This window comes from Eretmochelys imbricata, chromosome 2 (genome assembly GCF_965152235.1).
Source record: "Eretmochelys imbricata isolate rEreImb1 chromosome 2, rEreImb1.hap1, whole genome shotgun sequence".
In the NCBI taxonomy this organism is placed as follows: Eukaryota; Metazoa; Chordata; order Testudines; family Cheloniidae; genus Eretmochelys; species Eretmochelys imbricata.
Window position 1 is genome coordinate 118,319,237 of NC_135573.1, and position 16,112 is coordinate 118,335,348.

Here is a 16,112-nt window from a genome sequence, read left to right on the forward strand (position 1 = left end):
TGAATCCACATCATATTTGAGGCAAACCTAGGATATAAAAACTCTAGGGTTGGGGTTTTTTTAAGACAACCTATTACCTCCTGAGCTAAAAAAGTAATCCTTAATGGGTACCCATCTCAGATTGTTGCTTCAGCATTTATATCAATCAAACTTTTTTCTGCCAATCTGTTGGATAGTACTTCATCATTCTAAGACTCGATATAGTACATGCACAAATTAGTATACAGTACGTTTCATTTAAAAAAAATGACCTTATTTAATTGTCTCACTGTATAACTGTTTGTAATAGAGTAGAGGTGCCCAGCCTTTATTAGGGTGTGGGCAGTATTGGAAACTTGGCAGGAACTTGAGATTCATACTCAATTTGCATGCACATTTATGTTTTTAAAATAGAAGATACTCAGTGAAATCCAGCAGTTCAATTTTTTCTTTTTTTACCGTTAATGAGTTTTAACTTGGAGCTAGTTTAGGGTTCCATGTGACATCACATTGTTCACCTTTGCCATAACTTCTTTATGAAAATGTTCAAGGTTTCAGCTCTGAAGCAAGTGTGTAACAGAATTTAAGTGGGGAGAAAAAAGTCTTACAATATTTAAAAAAAAAAAAAAAAAAGCGTGCTATGATCCTTTACAGACAATTTATCTGCATTGCTGTAAATTAAAAACTGACCTGTTCAGAAGTGATATTTTTGCATGTATTTATGCGACTTACCTATTTAACTTCTGGGGAAATGTATGTAAATATTCCATATGAAAAAGTGCTGCACATATGTACTAGTTAGGTTCCCCCCCCCCCAAAAGGGTTTCAGTAGTCAAATTTAGGGTCCAGTCCTGCAAGCACTCTGTGTATGGAATTCACTGCCAGAATCGGACCCTTTGTAACTCTTGGATCCTGCCTTGGGTCTCCTCTCGATGAACTTGTTGATACCATTATTTATTCCTTTTTAGGCTGTGTCCCCACTGTGATTGAAACTCTGCTAGATGCTATTGTGTTTAAGTATGGTTGTTGCGGTTTAGCTACCCTGAGAGTGGTTTTGGCCAACAGTGCTATAAACCCCTCTAAATAGGCAATTTAATCATGTTGGGGGATTGATAAACCCGGTCAGGGGATTGTGTTCTGTAACGCAGTTGGGTCTTATATGTGTAGAGAGAACCAAGCTGTATATTAACAATGTGTAATGGGGTTCACTACTCACCACTATCACTCCTCTTTGAGGCTTATCTGGGGATTAGTTCACCACTGATTGGACATCCTTTCCTTCAGTCACTCAGTCCGTTGTCTCAATCTCACCCTGCAGGACTCTGGGTAGTTGTCTTCTTTGTAACTCAGTCGTCTGGTCTGGTCACTTTAGTTCTCCCCTTCCAGAGGTCGGTCAGTCGGTCTGTCTGTCTCTGAACAAGCTGTGTCTCTGCTGTTCCAGGCAATCCCCTGTTCTATGTCCAAGACTGTGCCACTTTCCCAGTGGCTGATGGGGAACCTGGGCCTGCCCTCTACTTCAGGCAGGGGTGCTGGCACAATTTGTATAGTGGGGGTGCTGAGAGCCATTGCACCAAACTGTAAACCCTGTATGTAATGGAAACCATTTCAAGCCAGTGGGTGTGGTAGGACCCCTAGTTCCAGCACCTATGACTCCAGGTGCCAGCCCAGGGACCCTATGCTCTGCAACTATGATTTACTTACTCCCAGCCCTGGTTACTACTTCCCTAGGCTCTGTTCTACTCCCTCCTTCGATCCTCTGGCACCTCTGGGTTTACCCCCCATCTAAGCTTCCTCTGTTCCCTATGACTACTTCCCCCTTTTGCTTCTTGCTGGACCCTGTAATGTGACAAACTGCCCTCCTGTCAGAAAGTGATTACATACTATTTCCCCTTGTCCCCCCTTCTGTTCTCAGCTTCTTAGCTTTATAAGAGCCCCCACCTGTTCCTGCCCAGATGAGCTTCATTCTTAATTAAGCTTTATTGATCCATAGCTCCCCCCTTGGTGCAGCCTACGTGGTAAGTTGGTCCATCTAACCTACCTTAACCCCTTCAGGATTGGTGTGGGTGAACACCCTATCACACCATGTTGCTAAATTGTGTTTTAAAGCCTGTGAAGGTAATGGATCAAATTAATCTCTGGTGCAACTTCATTGTAGTCAACTAGACTCTAGTATTTTTCTTCTATTTAAAATGACAAATTTAATGTTTGATTCCTCACTTTAAAGCTGGATTTACTCTTTAATAGGCCACATTTCACACCCCATTTAGTGAACTTGGCCAGAGTCCAGAAGGATGTTCTTCTTACATGTTTCCAAAGATAATGGGCTTATCCAAGGTAAGAGAACACAAGTCTGTACTTTAACTTAGTAGTTTCTACGTACGTTTATTGAACTCCAGTTTTCCTCAGTAGTGCCATCCAGCTACATGAGTGAGAAGGGTGACTGTGGGAGAGTCATTTAAATGGAGCCCACTCCCATTGTGCTTTGCACTCTGTTTAATTAAACTTTTTTTTTAAACATGAGGAAGGTAGTCAAATAGTATCACCAAGGGCACTGAAATTAAGAGAAAACTGAATATCAAAACTAAAAAAAAAAAAAAATCCACTGCCAGAGGTATGTAACCCTTCTCTCTCTCCCCTTTCCCCCAAACCGTGTATGTCAGCTTTCCCTGAGGGCTTGCATCTTTCCTCCAGCAATGGCAGAGGCAGTTGTAAAGTTGTCAGGAAGGATATTGCACTAAAAAGCACCTTTCAGCTAAGCACCTCTGACAGGCAGGGAGCAGTAGTTGTAGGTACTCCTGCTGAACCTTTGGGAAAACTATATATTCAGTCTTTCCTCAGTTTTGTTAGGAAGCTTTTTCACAAATTCCAGGACCTTTCTCTACTACCTGTTAATGGCTGAGTTATTTGTTAGTCTCCTATCCACAAACTCATGCACTCGCTCTTCTGAGCCTGCAGTAGGAATAAAAAAAAATCCAATAAAAAGGCTTAAATGCACACAATCAAAATAGAGCAGATCTTATCTTCCTATTACAGTTGCGTAATTCCCATTAGCTGTTGTTTAGGTATGCCACTATGATAGTTCTGGCAGTTTTAAATAGCTATATCAGGTTGCCTTTATGTTAACAAAACTTCTCGATAGAAACTGTGACAGTTTTGTATAGTACATAGGGAAATAAGTGCTTTCTAGTCACTGGGACGACAAGGATGATCTTTTCAGCAATTTACAGAATGCCAGTCCCTGTTCTGGAGAATTTAGAATAACCGAGTAAGTAACAATTAGCTTTGACATTAGCAAATCTTGGGTGATCTGAGAGGGGACAGCCCATCCTGTGCCAGATTCTCTGACAGCTGTACCGCTGCTACCCCACAGTGCTCTAGGATGCGACCCATCAGTGAGTACCTGTGGCCAAACCCTTTTCAGAGAACAGAAATTAACAGGCAACATTTAAGTTTCCTTTTCTACTATGAAAAAGAGCACTGTAAACTGGAGGCTTATGTTTCTCTATTTTTCTTTTTAGTTTCTTAATTCTTGTGTTTTATTAGATTGACAGTCTTGTTTTCCTTCACGCAGGCAAACGAGATGCTTCTTTTCAACAAGAAGTTGACTGCAAGGGAAGTGTGTGCCCAGGGACTTGTGACTGAGGTTTTTCCTGACAGGGCTTTTCAAAAGGAAGTTTGGATGAGACTTAAAGCTTATGCAAATCTCCCCAAAAACGTTAGTATTTAAAAATTGTGTCTATACGGCCTGTAACAAGAGAGAGTTCCCGCTCTCCTATGAGCAGACACTATAGCAAGGTACTATACAGAGTCCAGACTTACCCTCTTGGGGTTTGGCTTTATTGGTAACTGAAAAAATAACAAACCTCAACCTAAGTTTTCTTCTCAAGCTTGGTTGTTCCTATGGTTTTCCCTCCAGGAATTAATGTCACAGTTGCCTCTCTCCCAGAGGCTATCCTGGTTGAAGTTGGCAAGAGGCACTTGCTCATCACTTTCCATTCAAGTACCTTTAAGAAATGAGCTGTTAATCAACTTGAAAATTATGTGCATTTGCCTTGGATGCTAACTCCTGCAGGGTTGACAGAGATACTAGTTTCAACAGCTTTTTTAAATGTATTTAATAGATACAAGTTTGCTACAACTGCTATCATGTGGGATATTCATTTTACATACTTACCTAGGAGTGGTACCTTCAGCACCTTCAAAAGTGGATTACTACACAAACCAACAAACAACCTACGGGGAAAAAAATCCTGAATCTCTGCACATTCATTTCTCTCCCGAAAAGAACCTACATCCATAGTCCATCTCTTTTCTGACTGCTTGGAATGTGTAGAAAAACATGGTGAGCTGGTCTCATAATAGAGACACTCATACCAGCAGTTTATAAAAACTCCATTTATATTTGGAGCTGCAGGTAGTCTAACAAATTCCCAATTGACATTTGTCTGTCCACACACATTCTGGGCATTGACGGGATGGATGTATTGTTCCTCCTGAAATGGCACCCTACTAAGTAGTCTTAGCAGCAGCCCCTATGTAAAATGCCAATTTAAATTAAAAATCTAACTGGAATACATACTACTTTTCAGAATGCTGAACTGAGGAGATGTGTAGAATAACACAATTTGTACTATGTATGCCTCACTAATTGTGAGCTTTTGTTTTGTTTTTGTTTTCTTCTCCCAGTCCTTGGCTCTGTCAAAGCAGTTAATACGAGGTGTGGAAAAGGAGAAGCTGCATGCAGTTAACTGTCAGGAGTGTGAACTCCTCACGGAAAGGTGGTTATCTGACGAATGCAGGACTGCTATTATGAGCTTCTTTGGGAAGAAATCAAAACTCTAATTTTTATTGTTGGTGAAGATCAAGCTCTTGAAGCTCATCTGTTTATCCTCACTGAAATAATTTTAATAAATGAATACACTTTTGGGGGGGTAAATTCTAGTTGTGCCTTTTTATTGATGTTGATTATTACTGTATTAATTATTGTATAGAAACAATTTCATAAAAATTTTAGTAACTTGTAAGTTTTATCTTTCTGTGGCCTGACATTTTATATTCAGACATGAATTTGTGATGCCAAACACATTGGATCCTTCGGCCTGGGTTGTTGGCTGGGAAAGCATTCATTGCTTTACATGCTGAAATGATGTCTTTGAATATAACTACAGCTGTTTGTCTTCCAGAAGGAGTCACGGATTCAATAGCACCAAATCTTGATAGTTCTTGGATAACTGAATGATAGTCATATGATGCTAAAATGTTTCTTTTTATCCATCTAATATAGGAAAGGAAATATTGCATAAGTATAAAATAAATATTAATATTTGTTCCTAACTCTTGCAGCTCATTATTGCTTTGGTAAAGTGACATGAAGGGAAAAGGCCCTATTACTTTAAATAATTCCCTGAGGCTTTGTTGATGTTACCTTGTTTCTTGGCCTTCCAAGTGAATACTGCTCTTTAAAAAGTGTTCACCTGGCAGGCAGGCATACAGATCTTCTTGTTTTATATTTATTTCCAATGTTAGAATAACCTCTTGCCCAAGACTGGAGCACTAAAAAGCTTGAAAGTGCAGAAGATTTTTTAAAATGCTGTAAAGACTCAAATCTGATATTTTCAAAAGAGAATAGAAAAAGTGGTTGCATATCTGCATATTATCAGGGCAGCGCATCCTGCATTGCAAGCTGCTCCTCTGGCAGATCTCAGCATGTGACTACGGGCAATGTTTCCATGCCTATTTGTGACCAGTATGGCCACTGTTCAGTCCACACTTTAGATGAAACCATTATATAATCAACCACATGCTTCATTCTGACTGTCCAGGCTAGGACAATCTCCCTAGCCATTTGCTTATCAGTAGCTGCTAGTAATGCTGTGTGAGAATAACTTTGTCAACTGCAGGTCCAGAACAGCTCATTCAGCTTGAATGTGTTCAGGAAAGATATAATTATAAAAATGTCTGATGGCATTTTGAGATGTCTTAATTCCTTCCACTCAAGACTTGTATCTTAAAAGGGCACATTTCAGAGAGGGTGAAATGCGCTTAATTTAGGCCCAAAATGTAGTTGTTCTTTAAAGGGAATTACAAACCCTAACTACAGCAGAAAATGTTTTCATGGATTTAAGAAATGTGGCTGGGATTTTGTCCATTAACTTCTTTTAAGTCAATGGGGCCATATACAACAGCACTGAGCCATCTCGTGAGATTCAAAGAAACTGCTGTGTAGTTTTAGCACATCAGATGAACAAAGTGCAAAAAGTAAATGGCAATAAGGTGGAAAGTCAATTGTTTTAATAATCAAAGGTTTCAGCAACATAGGTAGATTGAAAAAAAATTCTTGTTGTGTCTGACTCTCTCTAATCCCTTTGCCTGTAAAGCTAGGGGCCTTAATTACCATCTGACAATCTGTGTATGGTGTAAAAGGAAGATAAAACTGCCACAATGGTGCCAAATTTTGCTAGTATAAAACTGGAGTAACTCCACTGGCTTATTTCTGTTTTACATCAGTATAAGTGAGAGCAAAATTTGCTCCATAACACCTCCTAAAATAGCTTTCCTAGCTATATCCCCACTTATAATCACAGTGTTAAAGATCTCTGTCTACAGTATCCTGACAGGATAAGACTGATGAGTTTTACCTTACAATTACTGCTGACATCGGGGTGTCCTTTAAATTCAATCTGAATTGCCTGTATTTCTCAGCAAGCCTGTTGGAAATATTTCTTTTCCAGAGTGGTACGTGGTCTGGCTCTGGTGAAAGATAAAGCTCACGGCGTAGCCCCTTACTGGTTAAAATATTTTCAAAGCTGAAGCTGTGGAAACCTGTACTCAAGCAAGAGAGAAATGAAAAATATAGATTGAACCTTCAGTTCTCTTGGCCAAGATTTTTTGTTACCAGCAGTGATTTTGGCTGCCTCAATGTTTGGGGGACTAACTTGTGACACCTTAAAGAGAGCCCAGTTTTCAGAAAGCACTGTGCACCAACCCCCTGGAAATCAGGATCTCTTAAAGTGTCACAAATTGGGCACCAAAAATTACTAGTCATTTTTGAAAATCTTGGCCCTCAAACATTATTTTAAATAATCTATTGCAGCACAGAACCTGCTTCTTTATATGGCGTGGCTGTGTTGGCAGAGTCTCCGAAATCTATCCAGGACTGATGCCTGTCATGAAAAGTGCCATCTTGAAATTTTTAATAACCAGAAGTAGTTGGAAACTTTTTTTCTTTTCCTTTTATGCTGAAGATGGCACCTCTAGTAGCTGAGAGCCCCTCAACACCAGACTAATGTATTGGGTCAGTACTGCCAACAGGGAAAGATTGACACTGAGTGAGCAACACCACTTTCAGCAGCATCGAGGTTAGTGTTGACCTGGCTTGACCCTGTTTAGTTTGTACGTACTAAGGCGATCACAGACCTAAGTGGTATGGCTCCAAGCAAATTAAATGAAATCTGAACATAAGTTTGGGATTTTTGGGCTTGTAACAATGATACTTTAAGCAGAAACATTAAACTTCATTTATCCTGTTTGAATTCTGCTTTCTGGACCTGTCCTAATAAGTATTGCCGTTATGAGCAAGTATTTCCCACAGCAACCATCTTTGCATTATTAATAACTAAATCAATTTGGCTTTCTATAGTAAGAGCTTTCCTTAATATGTCCGACCACGTTCAAATAACAGTCTTTCAGGAATTCATGTAAGGTTTTCCCACTAATTGGTTTCTAAGCATGTCATCAATCTTATCACTAAATTCACATGGTTAGGTGCTTGTTCCCTAATGCAGAGACTAAGGCACAGCTGAAGAGATGAAGGATCAAAGAAGTGGAGCACAAATAAAACTAAGAATGAAGATGAATAACAACATTCCACAGCATGAGGGGTGAGAATAAAGGGACAGACATTTATCTGTTGCATTTAGAAGAATGAGAGTTCATCAGAATGGGAATTTACAGGAATAGTGGAAGTTTGAGTTTGCTTGAGCTCCATGACTGAGGTAACAAAATGACGACTAGGGGGTGAAATACTCTAATTAATTCCTGATTGGTCTTTCTCAGGCAAAGATACCATTAAAGTCAACCACTGTTATCAGATAATTCAATGGGCCAGCACCGTTACCAACTCCTGTGATTTTTATTGTGAGTCCTGCGATATCGGGGTGGTTTTTTTTTAAAGCCCTAGTTCCTGAAGTCATGCCATTACATGAGAATCACAACTATCTTTTTTTTTTTTTTTTTTAAAGAAGCATGTTCCTAGCCCTCATGGTTGTGGAGAGAAGTTGGAAAATGTGACCCCTAAATCAGAATGCAAATACAAAGACCGCAAAATGTATTATTTTAAAAAATCATATGATTTTTTTGTGTGTGGATGCTGACTCATTATTTTGAATCTTGAGGCTGGCAATACAGCAAAAGGGGGAAATGATTTGAGAATCATTCACTTATTTATATGCAGTAATACAATATTTCTGTTGTAACCACATTATTTAATCATGTCCATAGGATAACAGTTAAAGTTTTAAAGGTTTTTTTTAGTAAGCATATACTTTAATAAAGGGGAAATTTATTTTATATCATCTGTGATGGAGGGAATAGAATACAGAAGAGCTTTGCAGTACTCTGCTAAACAGCTGCTGCATTCTGCTCTAGAGTTGGCTGCATTTTAGTAGTGGGTGAAGTGATCCTTCTATATAGACCTGATCCCCCAACTGATCTAAACAGGTTGGGATCTCTCTACTTGTTTAGAGCCCCACTTACTTCATAGAATCATAGACTATCAGGCTTGGAAGAGACCTCAGGAGGTCATCTAGTCCACTCCCCTGCTCAAAGCAGAACCAATCCCCAACTAAATCATCCCAGCCAGGGCTTTGTCAAGCCTGACCTTAATAATCTCTAAGGAAGGAGATTCCAACCTCCCTAGGTAACCCATTCCAGTGCTTCACCACCCTCCTAGTGAAAAAGTTTGTCCTAATATCCAACCTAAACTTCCCCCACTGCAACTTGAGACCATTACTCCTTGTTCTGTCATCTGGTACTATTGAGAACAGTCTAGATCCATCCTCTTTGGAACCCCATTTCAGGTAGTTGAAAGCAGCTATCAAAATCCCCCCTCATTCTTCTCTTCTGCAGACTAAATAATCCCAGTTCCTTCAGCCTCTCCTCATAAATCTTGTGCTCCAGCCCCCTAATAATTTTTCAAAGGGCTAGCTGTGTCAGCCTGGATCTGTAAAAGCGGCAAAGAGTCCTGTGGCACCTTATAGACAAACAGACGTATTGGAGCATAAGCTTTCGTGGGTGAATACCCACTTCATCAGATACATGTAGTGGAAATTTCCAGAGGCAGGTATAAATATGCAAGCAAGAATCAGGCTAGGTATAACAAGAGTACTTCAATCAGGGAGGATGAAGCCCTCTTCTAGCAGTTGAGGTGTGAACATCAAGGGAGGAGAAACTGCTTTTGTAGTTGGCTCGCCATTCACAGTCTTTATTTAATCCTGAGCTGATGGTGTCAAATTTGCAAATGAACTGAAGCTCAGCAGTTTCTCTTTGAAGTCTGGTCCTGAAGTTTTTTTGCTGCAGGATGGCTACCTTTACATCTGCTATTGTGTGTCATTTTTGTTGCCCTCCGCAGGACGTTTTCCAATTTTTCCACATCCTTCTTGTAGTGTGGGGCCCAAAAATGGACACAGTACTCCATATGAGGCCTCACCAATGTCAAATAGATCGGAATGATCATGTTCCTCGATCTGCTGGCAATGCTCCTACTTATACAGCCCAAAATGCCATTAGCCTTCTTGGCAACAAGGGCACACTGTTGACTCATATCCAGCTTCTCATCCACTGTAACCCCTAGGTCCTTTTCTGCAGAGCTGCTGCCGAGCCATTCAGTCCCTAGTCTGTAGCGGTGCATTGGATTCTTCCGTCCTAAGTGCAGGACTCTGCACTTGTCCTTGTTGAACTTCATCAGATTTCTTTTGGCCCAATCTTCTAATTTGTCTAGGTCCCTCTGTATCCTATCCCTACCCTCCAGCGTATCTATCACTCCTCTCAGTTTAGTGTCATCTGCAAACTTGCTGAGGGTGCAATCCACGCCATCCTCCAGATCATTAATGAAGATATTGAACAAAACCGGCCCGAGGACCGACCCTTGGGGCACTCTGCTTAATACCGGTTGCCGACTAGATATGGAGCCATTGATCACTACCCGTTGAGCCCGATGATCTAGCCAGTTTTCTAGCCACCTTATAGTCCATTCATCCAGCCCATACTTCTTTAACTTGCTGGCAAGAATACTGTGGGAAACTGTATTAAAAGCTTTACTAAAGTCAAGGAATAACACGTCCACTGTTTTCCCCTCTTCAGTATGGTTCCACGCAGGCATAAGTATTAGCCAGCACCGAGCAGCTTGCAAAATCAGGTCCACAATTTGTGATTCTGGATCCCTTTGGATGAAAAGTGCTCTACATTGTAAGGACCTGATTTCTGGAGGTATTGCGCATCCATAACTCCCATTAAAGTCAAACATTTCTGTGAGTGCTAAGCATGTCTGAAAGTCATGCCATAAATGTATATTATTTTTTGTACAAGGTGTGCTCTGTAATAATAGCCTCAACCTTGATTACCTGAATGTCTAAGATATTTTGATCTAACTTATGGTTAGCACCATCAATATTTAATTTCTTTCAGGAACTGAATATTGTTGGGGTCTTCACCACCCCCAAGATGTTTTTCTACTGAACATTCAAAGATCATAAACAACAATCATTTTAGTATAGTATCATATATCTTAATTTCTCTTAGGGTAAATGCAAAGTTGATAAATATATTAAGGTAGTGGTTTTCAAACTGGGGTACGTATATCTTTAGGGGTACACAAACTCTGTAATGATGGACAGCACATTTTATTTAGTAAGAGTTGGCAATCTAATCATAGGTATATTCTGACCCTATGTCAGATGGGGTGCGTGGTAGACTACATTATTTGGAAAGGGGTATGCAGCCTAAAAAGTTTGAAAACCACTGTATTAAGTAACTGGTGCTTCTTTTTAATGGATGTGTGGTCATGTTCTTACACGTTCCAGAGTAAGAAAAATGAAATATATTGAACAGCAATGTAAAAAACAAATGATATTTAGAACACCTTTAGTCAGTGAACTTCTTGTTCCTTGTTTAGAATAGGAATAGGATCCTTTTGAGATATACTCAGAGATCAGCCCATGTTGTATTGAGAAATTGTTACAGTATTTTAGGAGAAGGGGCAACTTGTATTCCTCAGCCAGGAAGGGACTAAAATTAGAAATTAGCAAATTTGGTGTTGAGGTCACTTGACCAGGAAAAAGTTCTAGGTTAGCATCTCTGCTTTTCTCTAGATCAAGTGAAAGAAGCCAACTCATCCTGCCATCGGATATTATGGACTGACATAAATGTTGCCTTTGTGGGAGCGGAGTATGGAGTATTTGTTGTGTGTAGGTGGTTTTTTTTTTTTCTTTTTTCAAACTGTTAGGCCACAATTCTGCCTATCTTAGTGACACCTTCAGTAAATTATTCCTTTAGTTAGGGATGAGGAGGGTAGTAGATGTCTGATTAGTTAAACTACTTTATTAAGTGTGTCAGATATTCTAATTAGGATCTGTTCTGATCCCATGGCTCTTTGGTACTGACTAGAGATGGGCCTAAGCCACACAACCTGAATCTGGATATGGTTCAGATTTCAACCCAGAGATAATGGGATGTTTAAATTTGGTGTTCCTGTTGAGACCCATCTCTACTACTGATCTGAATGCATCCGATGAAGTGAGCTGTAGCTCACGAAAGCTTATGCTCAAATAAATTGGTTAGTCTCTAAGGTGCCACAAGTCCTCCTTTTCTTTTTGCGGATACAGACTAATACAGCTGCTACTCTGAAACCTACTACTGATCTAGGAAATCAAGTAATTCTCCTGATCTCCATGTTTGAGGAAGAGGAGAACAAGTTGAACTCTCCATTCCCTACAAAGAACATTCATATAATCATTCAAATCAGAAACTCTGAAGACTTCAGAAAACTGAGTTCCATCTGTACATGTATTTTACAGGTTCCTTGAGCACAACCTTACTTTCTCCTTCCTTGAGAGGAGACAAAATTCCTTATACTTGGACTTTTGTTCTACTTTAAAAATCAAAACACTATTTCCCTAGTTGATATTGATTCTGAAGCCCTAGGATAATGTTTTAGTGACTGCATCTAGAACTGTCCGTTCGGATCAGGGCATTTTCATCTTTGATAGTGAAAGGAGTGAATCAATAAGATCTGGGTTCTTTATCTGCCGCCTCAATCGCTGGTGTGAGATAACTTGTGTTCTGCCATTCACATAGACGTTTTTTCCTTTGTAAGGTGTAGTTGAGACGGGTGTCCATTTTCCCCATTTCCAGCTCACCAACCCACCTGCCTCCTGAAACTCACGTTAAATTTCTGGCAGTAATCTCTCAGGATTTAAAATCTCATTATGTAGCAGGATTGTAATTAAACATTATAGTTATATTGCTTTTGTCTTTGTGGCAAGAAATTCTCATTTTTAAAGTTGGAGTTTTAACTTTTTATTCAATTCATTTTCTGAGTTATCCCCTTGGTTCCATCTGAACTTAATAACAGTTTAACTTCTGTTTCAAATGGGTCCAAATGCTTCAATTTTCTAAAAAAGTCTTTCAGCTTTAAGTGCTTTTAAATTTAAATGATTCTTAGAATCTTTGAACTTAAATAGTCAAAGAAGGTATTGTCTTTTCTTCTTTACAATCTTTTGAGAGGTGATTCTTGTCTTCCTGAGTTAGTAAGGAGGTTGCTTAAACATTGCCAGATTGCTAATTCCTCAATTAATATAAATACGCGAATACTCAAATGGCTTCTTATAGTAGTAACCAGTTATAGGCAAGTTCATTTGATTACATATTGGTACATAAATCATCTCACTATTCAAGTCACAAGGATATCAGGAAATTGTTACATTAAATGCCTACATTCAGATTCTAACCAACTGCAAATGAACATAGCAAAAAGAAGCTTACAACATCGTAAGCATTTAAGGAATAAATGAAGGATTCTTACTGGTGACTGGAGTTCTTAGAGATGGCTCTGCATATTCACACTTAGAGGTACTGCACTGCCTTGTGGTGCCTCATGGTAGAACCTTCTCCCTTCTGAGTGTCTGTCAGCATGCTCTTGCACCCCCAGCCTTTCCCCTCAGCATTTCTGAAGGTCCTGAGAGCAAGGCTATATAATGAGTGCAGCGCCCGTTATCACCTCAATTCCTTCCACTGCAATGGCAGAGAACAATAAGTGACTAGGACTCTGACAAAGAGGGGAAGGTGGGTGGGAAGTGTGAATATGCAGAGCCGTCTCAAAGAACTCCAATTACAAGTGAGTAACCTTCATTTCTTCTTTGAATGGCTCTGCATATTCCCACTTATGGGATAGACTGATAAGCAGTGCTGAAAATAACATGGAGCTAGGCACAGAGTTGTAAATGAATAGAGACTGCAGCATCGCTCTAAGTCCAAAGCATAATGCGTAGTGAAAGTTGTGAACAAAACTCCAGGCAGCAGCTCTGCAAATCTCCAGAGCAGAGACTTGTTTAATGCAAACAAAAGTGGTTGCCACAGCTTTTGTCCCAGGTCTAGGAGTATCTACTAATGAATAACATTCAACAATAAATAGCTAATTATAAATAGCTAATAATAGGATGCATCCCATGAAGTGAGCTCTAGCTCATGAAAGCTTATGCTCAAATAAATTTGTTAGTCTCTAAAGTGCCACAAGTCCTCCTTTCCTTTTTGCGGATGCAGACTAACACGGCTGCTACTCTGAAACCTGTCAACGAAGGACAGTATGTGTCAAAGGAGGATGCACAGTAGATAAGTCCTTCATACATTTCTTAATGGCATTATATACAAACAATGATCTACTATCAAATAAAGTATCTACTATCAAACAAGGGCTCACTTGGCAGCCATTTCTGCCTTTAACAATGAATTAACCCTTCATTTTTAAAAACATAAAATATTCTAGTGCACAGTGTATGGATACTGAATCAGAAGAACCACCCTTTCCAGTCATCCAAGTCACAAATCTGGTCTATTCTGACTTGTAACCATGTCTGGTTGACTGCTTCCTAACATTAAGCAGCACATTGCGAACAGCCAACATGTAACTCGCAAGCCAAATGCAGCTACAGACACCTTCATCTTTAACATGGAGGATGGCCTGTGGAGATGACAGTTCCCAGCATACAGTATTCCACCTTGATCCAAGTGGTATCACATGATACGACTCGTCACTACCAAAGGCCACGCTTCATCGGTAAAGAGGAGGGCACCTGCAATCTCCACTTCATTTCATACATTTTGGGTGCTGTTATTCCTGTGCTATTGGCAACTCGCATCTCTCCAGCAGAAGCCAGGCCAAATTTTGACGCCCCGCCTGCCTCATAGCTATAGATTATACACACATACATTCTCCTTCCTCCTCACTAGTACACTGATAAAGCAGCTCCTTCAGCGGATCCTTCAGTTTGCAGTGAAGTCTGGACAGTTTTATAAACAGTTTGTAGATATCCTCCTCCTTGTTATAGGAGTTAACTTTCTGACACTTTCCTAGAGGGGGCAGTTTCAGGAACGCTTGCTCCCCAGACATCCTTCTTGAAGAGAGATGGCCCTTTATTTCATGGGCCAAGGTAAGTAAACACTCTTGCAAGACAGGCTGAACTCTCCTCTCTCCTTTATAGACAGGCTGAACAAAGTGCCCAGCTGGTGGGAATCGGGCTCTCACATCTTTGGCCTTGCTGCTTTGGATCACAGAAGTCACAATAGTTCCATGACATCACAAAAAGACAACTGAAGGAGGGGAATGCATGCTCCATCATACTAGATAGTGGGCTCAGGAGCTGAGTGGTTACATTCTTCTGCTCTATTGCTTCATATTCTAGGACTAATACTGGGTCCGTAACATCAAGTGGACTCTGACTGTTGACATTGCTATCTCCTCCCTCTAGACTAAGAGCTCCAAGATCTTTTAATTTCCTGTGTTATAAGATGAATAGTTATAGGTAGTAGTAATTTGGATTATTAGTAGGATTTGATTATTAGAAATATAGATAGTTTGGTTTTGTGATGACCGGGAAACCCGCATGCAAGTTAATTGCCTACTGGGCACAAAGGTTGCGGATCTCACAAGACTGCTAGATAAATGTATGTGCATTGCTGGGGAGGAGCCAGTGGTCATGATGCATGTAGGTACCAGTGACATAGGGAAAGGTAGGTGAGAGGCCCTGGAGGCCAAATTTAGGCTGCTTGGTAAGAGATTAAAGTCCAGGATCTCCATGGTAGCATTCTCTGGACTGCTTCCAGTTCCACACACTGGGCCAGAACGACAGGCAAAACTGCAGGGCCTCAATGCGTGGATGACACAGTGGTGAAGGGAGGAGGGTTTTATTAAGGTTTATTAAGAACTGAGAAACCTTTTGGGTAACAAGAAGCATATGCAGGAATGATGGGCACCACTTAAATCAAAATGGAACCAGATTGCTGGCATGTAAAATTAAAATGGTCATAGAGGATTTTATAAACTATGGGCTGAGGGTAAGCTGACAAGTGTGCATCAGTACACAATTCAGGTGCAGAAATCCCTTAGCAGATGTGTTGACTTTCTAATGTGCCAGGGGGTGCTCCCTGCCCCCCCACTCCACCCCTTCTCCCAAGGCCCCACCCTGCCCCGCCTCTTCCTGCCCCCGCTCCTCCCCTTTCCTCACCAGCACTTCCTGAATGCCATAGAACAGCTGATTGTAGTGGGTGGGAGGTGCTGGAAGGGAGGGGGAGGCACTGATCAGCGGGCCCGCCAGTGGGCGGGAGGTCCTGGGGGGAGGTGGGGGAGGAGCTGATGAGTATTAAAAAAAAGGAGTATAATAGTAGGAATATACCACCTGACCAGGATGGTGATGGTGATTGTGAAATGCTCGGGGGATAAAGGAGCCTACAAAGGCAAAAAATGAAGTAATAATGGGGGATTTTGACATCCTCATATTGTCAGGGGATTTTGACTATCCTTATATAGAGTAGGTATATGTCACCTCAAAAATTTCTGGACAGAAATGAATACCTGTAGGAAG

General features: G+C 40.5%; 1 protein-coding gene across 2 annotated transcripts in view; it reads left to right on the plus strand.

The window, feature by feature from the left end:
- Positions 1–5,313, plus strand: part of ECI2 (enoyl-CoA delta isomerase 2) — a 63,689-nt gene extending 58,376 nt beyond the window's left edge. For both annotated transcript variants that reach the window (XM_077810698.1, XM_077810699.1), the window contains exons 8-10: positions 2,224–2,313; positions 3,551–3,694; positions 4,666–5,313. In XM_077810698.1, coding sequence (XP_077666824.1) covers positions 2,224–2,313; positions 3,551–3,694; positions 4,666–4,821 — 390 coding nt within the window. In that variant the 3' untranslated portion in view covers positions 4,822–5,313. The remainder of the gene's footprint in view (positions 1–2,223; positions 2,314–3,550; positions 3,695–4,665) is intronic.
- The last annotated feature ends 10,799 nt before the right edge of the window (positions 5,314–16,112 follow it).